At 52.5% G+C, this 7,793-nt stretch overlaps 1 protein-coding gene across 4 annotated transcripts; it reads left to right on the plus strand.

The window, feature by feature from the left end:
• The first annotated feature begins 267 nt into the window (after window positions 1–267).
• On the plus strand, window positions 268–7,793 carry LOC310756670 (uncharacterized protein). 4 transcript variants are annotated; one of them, XM_083601197.1, is made up of 4 exons: window positions 268–1,653; window positions 2,409–3,390; window positions 3,809–3,944; window positions 5,595–7,793. In XM_083601197.1, the coding sequence occupies exons 2-4, from the start codon at window positions 2,608–2,610 to the stop codon at window positions 6,674–6,676; spliced, it is 2,001 nt and encodes a 666-aa protein (XP_083457323.1). In that variant the 5' UTR covers window positions 268–1,653; window positions 2,409–2,607; the 3' UTR covers window positions 6,677–7,793. The 4 variants fall into 4 exon arrangements, with proteins under 4 accessions (XP_083457323.1, XP_083457324.1, XP_083457325.1 ...); XM_083601198.1 differs by having other exon boundaries at window positions 268–1,252; XM_083601199.1 differs by having other exon boundaries at window positions 268–893.

Here is a 7,793-nt window from a genome sequence, read left to right on the forward strand (position 1 = left end):
CTTCCCGTTCTCGCTACTCCTGCTTTATCCTGCTCTCCCCATAGGGCACAAGAGCCCCGCCGGGGCGAGAAAGTTGGCAACGCGCTCTTGCTACGCTTCCGCCCCTTTTTTTGCCGCTGTGCGCATTGCAAGCACCGATCCCTGCCTTTCCACGCCGAGTCACCCCCTCCCCGGAAAAAGACCCTCCGCATTCCTCATCCTTGCACCCCACCCTCTCCAGTGCATGCACAGAGCTGCACCTGTCAAATTTCAGCCTCTCCAACCCCCCCCCCCGTAAATAACCCCAACCCAGTTGCTGTGCGCTCCCAGGCGCCCTGCCAGGGAAACCAAAGACCAGCAGCAGCTGGAGACAGATGGCACTGTCTCGCCTTTGTTCATTTCTTCCTTTATTTATTTATTTGCTGGGTGTGTGTCTTTTTTAAGGCCCAGGGAAGGGTTAAACGGGCGAGCGAGGTTGTTCTTCCCAGACTGGAGCCGGAGGAGCCATCGCTGGGAAAGGGAGAGGGAGGTTTGCGCGCGCGCGCTCTCTCCGGCTCCGAAAGTCCTTTCCTCTTCCTCCCTCTTTTGTGGGCGAGAATTGCAGAGAGACCGGCCCTTTTCCCCCGTTGTTGCTGCTGCTGCTGTTTCTCTGCTTGGCTCCGGGGAACCGGCGGTGGTAAGGGGGCGAGGTGCCCGTGCACCCGCCTGGTGGGGCTGCAAGGAGCTGGTGGCGTGCGCCCCCCTCCGCGCAAGACTTGCATGCGTGCGCGTGTGAATGCGCAGGAGAGGGGTTTTTCTCTTGGCAGATGCAGCTTGCCGGTGCCGCAGGTCTCAGACCGATTTGCAGGAGAATCCGGGGCTCAGCACCTCCGGTTGAAAGGAGGATCTCAAAGAGGTGTCAATGCTCTGGATGGGTCAGTAACGTTTAGGTGAAGGATAGTGGGTTGGAGAGGTCCTGGGGAGTCCAGATTCAAGCCTCCGTTTCTCTAGGTAGCGCTGGGAATGCAGCCTGTCTGTAATCCTGGAGAGCTGCTGCCAACCTGTGCTCAGCATCACTGGACTCCTGGTCGGACTTGATAAGAAGGCAGCTCCCTGCATTCCTGCATCAAGCAGAGAACCACTGAACTACCCTGTCCGCCTGCTACCTGCTTTTTAGGATGCCTGCTTTTAATTTTACGGGAAGGGTCGAGTTGGAATGGGACCCCGAGGTCATCTAGTCCAACCCACTGCAATGCAGCAGACTTTGGAATAGCAAACAGCAGGAGGGGAGAAAGTGAGTTGTGGGGAGGGGGGCTTCCCTTTAAGACATTATAATGATAGAGTTGTAGCGCTGGAAGGGACCCGAGGGTCATCTAGTCCAACCCCCTGCAATGCAGGAATCTCCTGTCTGAAAGCCCAGAGAGCTGCTGCCAGTCCGTGTACGCAGCGCTGAGCTACATAGACCAATAGCGTGACTTGGTATAGCACAGCTTCTATCCTATGTGCCTACACTGCTTTTAGTTTCTTGTGGGGTGTAAACAGTCTTCTTCTTTGGCGATCACTCGTAGCTGAGTAAGATTGTCTTCCATAAACACGGCTTTAGCAGTGAGTCCATAAGTGACTGTGGAGGCCAATTCTGGATCCACACTTCCTTGCACAGTGGGGACATTGGTTTCCGGGCGGGAGCTGATCACGGTGAGGGTTTGCCAAGCATGCCTTCCTCTTAGCACATTTCTCCCTTTCATCCTGAGTTTGAGCGACTTCAAAGCCCATGACATTTTTGGTAAAGACTGTTCTCCAACTGGAGCACTCGCAGGCCAGTGTTTCCCAGTTGTCAGTGTTTATACTACATTTTTAAAGATTTGCCTTGAGGCAGTCTTTAAACCTCTTTTGTTTACCACCAGCATTATGCTTTCCATTATTAAGTTCGGAATAGAGTAGTTGCTTTGGAAGACGACCATCAGGCATCCGTACAACATGACCGGTCCAGCGAAGCTGATGTTGAAGAATCATTGCTTCAACACTGGGGATCTTTGCTTCTTTCAGTACACTGATATTAGTTCGCCTGTCTTCCCAAGTGATGTGTAAAAATTTTCAGAGACACCATTGATGGAATCTTTCAAGGCTATGTTCTTCTAGGATTCCATTAATATATTGTTGTAGCTCTGTCAGCTGGGAAAGTACACTAAATTGTTTGTTTGTTTGTTTAAAGCAATTCCCCCTGATCTGCTTCCAAAAGTTTTCCAGAGCAGCTTGTGGATCAAATTAACAAACCAGCTGAACAGTCCCTGCCATCTGGCTAACAATCTAAAAGACACGACATGAAAGGAAAAAGGGATGGGGAGGGAAGATGAGTTGTTGTTGTTTTGAGCAACCAAGGTGGCAAAGTTCAAAACTTCATCTCTATACTCTTACATCCTTGTCTTTTTGAATTTCCGTCTCTTTCTCAGGGGAACCTCTCCTCACCAGCTCTTCTTGTGAAACGCTGCATTTTGTCAAGAGATCCCTGTTCTCCACCACCACAAAGAAATGCCCAGGCTTCCTGTGGGCCTGGCGCACGCCTGAGCAGATTATAGTCCTTTTGGGGTGGCTTTTCCCATTAAATAGACATTTACCCCCAAGACCGCCATGCTGAGCTGAAGATCCAAAATGGCGGCCGAGAAGGGAAGAACGCCAAGCGTTGATCTCTACTTCCGATCTCTGCTCCAGCGGGAGATCCAGGCCAAGGAGCACTGGGAAGAGAGCAGTCGAATAGGCCACGATCCCACAGCGGCAGTGGAGAGATCAGGAAGATCCTCTCACGAAGCCAAGGCTGGGAACGACCAGGATTTCCTGAAAAGGGAGGCCCCGGAACTGGTCATGGGCGAGTCAGGCGGGAAGCCATGGAAACATCTGGAAGACGTGAAAGGAACACGATTCCCTTGCTTGGGATGGGGAAACCCTCCCTTGCTGGGGTCTCTGCCTCAGGACGACCCCAAAACTTTCCTGGGCACCTTTGAGGGAGTGGCGAGCGCTTGTCGGAGGTCTGGCAGGCTGTCAGGTCTCGGCAGAGAAGCTCCAAGGGACGCCACAAAGATTGCCGCCGTCAAGATGGAGGATTGTTGGGAAGCGACGGAGGATCTCCTGGGAGACGATTCGGTCGCCATGGATGTGCAGCGGACACTCTTTCGGGAGTTCCGCTACCAGGAGGCTGAAGGTCCCCGTGAGGCCTGTAGTCGCCTCTGGTACCTGTGCCACCGGTGGCTGAAGCCGGAGAAGCACTCCAAGGAGCAGATCCTGGAGCTGGTGATCCTGGAGCAGTTCCTGGCCATCTTGCCCTCGGAGCTTCAGGGCTGGGTCAAAGATGGCTGCCCTCAGACTTGTGACCAGGCGGTGGCCCTGGCCGAAGGCTTTTTACTGAGACGGCGGGAGGCGGCCAAAACGGATCGGAAGGTGAGAGCGTTTAGGGTCGCTTCTCAAGAATGCTTTGAGAGAGTTGTGAAGACCTCATACGTTGTCCACAACAAGAGCCCTGAAGTTGGGCCAGGCCGAAAGGCCCTCACCTGCATTCCACATTTGAAGCAATATTGTTCCACAGTCATGACTTCCCCCAAAGGAAGTTCCCAGGATTCTTTTGGGGGAAGCCGTGTTTGATTGAAAGCTGGATGGTGATACTTTAAACAGCCAGCACACTTCATGGCTGGGCAGGGATTTGAACCCTGGTCTCCCAGATCCTAGTTCACCACCCCTGACCTCTACACTCACTGGGAAGCTTCCTTGGGGAGAAGATTGGCGAGATAATGGGGACCACCACTTTCTCCCTCTCCAAATCCCTTTGTCCTCAAGAAGATCCTTGCTGCTCTCGTTTCAGGGTTCGCCGCTGATCCAGGAGGTGGGCTCGAACTTCCCTGCGGCTGAGCCGCCTCTGCCCGTCCTCGAGGAGACGCCACTCTGCTCCACGGTCAAGCAGGATAGCGGTGCCGATACCAGCTCCCCTAGACTGGGAGGTGGGTTTCTCTTTATGGTCCCATCTTCCTTAGGTGGCTTTTGTCTCCTGTGACTTCTTCTACCCAGCGTTTGGGGTTCACAATACACGGGAACCTGAGGCTCTGGGCCAAATATGGCCCTCTAAGCCTGGCATAGGCAAACTCTGGCCCTCCAGATGTTTGGGACTACAATTCCCATCATCCCTGACCACTGCTCCTGTTAGCTAGGGATGATGGGAATTGTAGTCCCAAACATCTGGAGGGCTGGTTTGCCTAAGCCATAGAAGGGTGGCGCCACCTGCTGTTGGGCTCCCTGCATTGCGCCCCATCAGCCGCAATGGGCAGCAGCTGCCATTGAATTTGCTAGTGGTTATTATGGTCCCCATATGTTAGTTGTTTTATGTTTTACGTTTATATGTTTAAGAGGGTGTCATATGTTTAAGGGGATGTCTTAGTTTACATGTTGAAGAGGGTTGTTGTTGTTAACTGAATTAATACTCCACGCTTCCTCTACAAAGGGCTCAATGCAGCGAACAGTCATACCTCAGGTTACAGACACTTCAGGTTGCGTTTTTTCAGGTTACGGACACGCCAAAACCCGGAAGTACCAGAATGGGATACTTCCGGGTTTCGGCAGTTGCGCATGCGCAGAAGCGCTAAATCACACTTTGCGCACGTGCAGAAGCACCAAATCGCAACCCGCACACGGGCAGACACACCACTGCGTCTTGCGAACGCTGCGGGTTGCAAACGTGCACCCCGCACGGATCATGTTCGCAGCCCGAGCGTCCACTGTAATATGATTTAGAAACACAAGCATAGCACAGAAATATTTTAAAATAGATCGAATCGTTCCAGAAGCAAATAATGATTAAAAACACTGAAAAGCAGTTGCAGTTCAAAATGTTCTAAAGTCAACTACATTTAAAAACCACCTCCTGTCCAGTGATCTCGAGGTTGCCGGGAACAGTATTCTGCAGCTGCCCAATGCTTGGGAAAAGAGAAGTGTGTTCAGATTCCTCCTGAAAGTTAATATTGAAGGAGACAGGCTCACCTCACTAGTGAGGGCGCTCCACATCTGGGGAATTTAATCTATACATTTGTATTTAATTGTTCTGTTCTGCTCTGAAATGTGGATTTTAAAAAAAATTGTGGGGTGGCTTTTTTTTTTGTATGTATGATGTAAACCGCTTAGAGATTTCTTTGAAATATGGCGTGGCATATAAATCACTTAAATGCAGTGTTTTTTTCTAAAAAAGAAATGTTTAGGAGTACAGTGGTACCTCTGGTTGCGAACGGGATCGGTTCCGGAGGCCCGTTCGCAACCTGAAAAGAACGCAACCCGCGTCTGCGCACATGCGGGTCGCGATTCGCCGTTTCCGCGCATGCGCTGACGTCATTTTACGCATCTGCGCATGCGCAAGTGGCAAAACCTGGAAGTAACCCTTTTTGGTACTTCCGGGTCGCCGCGGTACGCAACCTGAAAACGCACAACCTGAAGCTAACGTAACATGAGGTATGACTGTAATCTCATTTTCCTACTCATATTAAAATACTGCCCCTCAATGGGGCCAAACTTAGATTCACAATATGTTTCGGGGTATGCATACCCCTGCGTTCTCCCATAAAAAAGCACTGCTTAAATGAATAAATTCTCTGTATTCCTGGCAGGTGATGGGTGGATCACCAAGGGCAAAGAGGAGACACACCTCGAAAATACCGAGCTGGTCAAACTCTGTGGGGCCTCGTGGGGAGGTCTCTCCTGGCCCCAAGAAGGGGGAGAAGCCTCTGCGAGCCACGACGGATCAGAAAAAGGGCGGGAAAAGTCCCTGGCGCCCAGAGGGGACGTGTTCTCCCCCTGTTTAGGAGAGAGCGGGGAACGGGGCCAAGCGGTCGTCGTCAAGAGGAGGCGCAGGAGTCGGGGGGAGAAGGTGTGCGGCATGTGCGGGAGAAGCTTCAGCCGGACCACGGTGCTCGTCGCGCACCAGAGGACTCACACGGGCGAGAAGCCGTTCATGTGCCAGGACTGCGGGAAGTGCTTCAGCTTGAAGTCCACCCTGGTGGCGCACGAGAGGACCCACACGGGCGAGAGGCCTTACAGCTGCTCGCAGTGCGGGAAGCGCTTCACCGTCAGCTCGGACCTCACGCGCCACTACCGCATCCACGTGGGGGAGAAGCCCTTCAGCTGCCCCGAGTGCGGCAAGAGCTTCAGCCGCAAGACCCAGCTCCTCAACCACCAGAAGGTCCACACCAGGGAGAAGGCCTACAAGTGCTCGCGGTGCGGCGAGGCCTTCAGCCGCAGCTCCAGCCTCATGATCCACGAGGGCTCGCACACGGGCGAGAAGCCCTTCAAGTGCCCCGACTGCGACAAGTCCTTCAACACGTCCTCGCAGCTGGTCAAGCACCACCGCGTCCACACTGGGGAGAGGCCCTACACCTGCTCCGAGTGCGGGAAGAGCTTCAGCCAGCGGCAGATCCTCATGGTCCACCAGAGGATCCACACGGGAGAAAAGCCCTTCAAGTGCGCCACGTGCGGCAAGTGCTTCTGCGACCGGGCCGTCCTCATCCGCCACCAGAAGGTCCACACAGGCGAGAGGCCCCACCAGTGCGCCACGTGCGGCAAGAGCTTCTCTCACCGCGCCGTCCTCGTCCGGCACCAGAAGATCCACACGAGAGAAGCTCTGAACACGCTCGGACTCCAGGAGGAGCCTTCACCCAGCAAAGAGCCCAGACTCCACCCCATGTTGCCTTGAGTCTCAAAGTGGCTACTGTTACCCCCATAGAATGTGGTTTGCCGGCAGTCTGCAGTGGCGTTTCCCTCCTGACTTTGGTTGCATGGCGGCAAGGTTATTTATTAGTTGAACTGCAGTGGTGCTGGAGAATGGTAAACCGTGGCTGGATGCTACAGGGGACTGGTTTTCTGTAAAAACAAACAAACCAGAAATCATTTTCGGGGGTGGGGAAAATAATTTGCCTGCTTTCATCTAGGACAGCGGTTCTCAACCTGTGGGTCCCCAGATGTTGTTGGGCTACAATTCCCATCATCCCTTAGCTCTGGCCTTGCTAGCGAGGGGTGATGGTGTCGGAATCTCCGTTCGACCGAGCTGATAAAGCTCATCCTCCGACGATAATTAACGACCTGAGCCTTTGATGAGGTCTCAGGCACATTCCATTCAGCAGAGAATCCAAAACAGCATGCGGAAGTGATGAGATTTATGGCTACGTGCTATGCTTTATTTCTTACTACGCAGACAGCAAGGAAATATACATCCTCTCTCTATGAAAGCAGAGAGCAACTGAACAACAAAGGAACAGGAAACCACCAACGTCACATCCGTCTCCCGTGAGACTTCCAACAGCCTGGAAGGTCTCTGGAATGTAAACAGAGTCCTGTGACTCCAAGCCGCTGCACAGTGGCAAAACCGAAACTAACAGATGGGAGTTGTAGTTCAACATCTGGGGACCCACAGGTTGAGAAAGGCTGATCTAGGAGAAGATAATCTGCAGTTACTTCTCGACTCCGACAACTGCTGAAGTTGCTAGAAGAAACCCAACTTATTTATGGCCCCTCCAAACATTGGGTTGTAGTCGGCCAACTCCTACTCTGAGTAGACCCACTGAAATTAATTAACTAGGTTAATTAACGCCAGTGGCTCTACTCTGAGTAGGGCTCAAAGCCCATGCTTGTCCTACTGAGGTCAATGGACACAACTATCTTAGGCTTGCTCATTTCTATGCGCCTAGAACGTGGTTGAATACAACCCTGGTGTTTCGTTGTGGGAGTATACTGTAAAATATTCTTATCACTCTGCATCAGCAGGAAATTACAGGATACGCATTGATGGCAAATTAAGCAGTGGTTCTCATTGA

This window comes from Podarcis filfolensis (genome assembly GCF_964270895.1).
Source record: "Podarcis filfolensis genome assembly, chromosome: 2".
NCBI classification, from domain to species: domain Eukaryota; kingdom Metazoa; phylum Chordata; class Lepidosauria; order Squamata; family Lacertidae; genus Podarcis; species Podarcis filfolensis.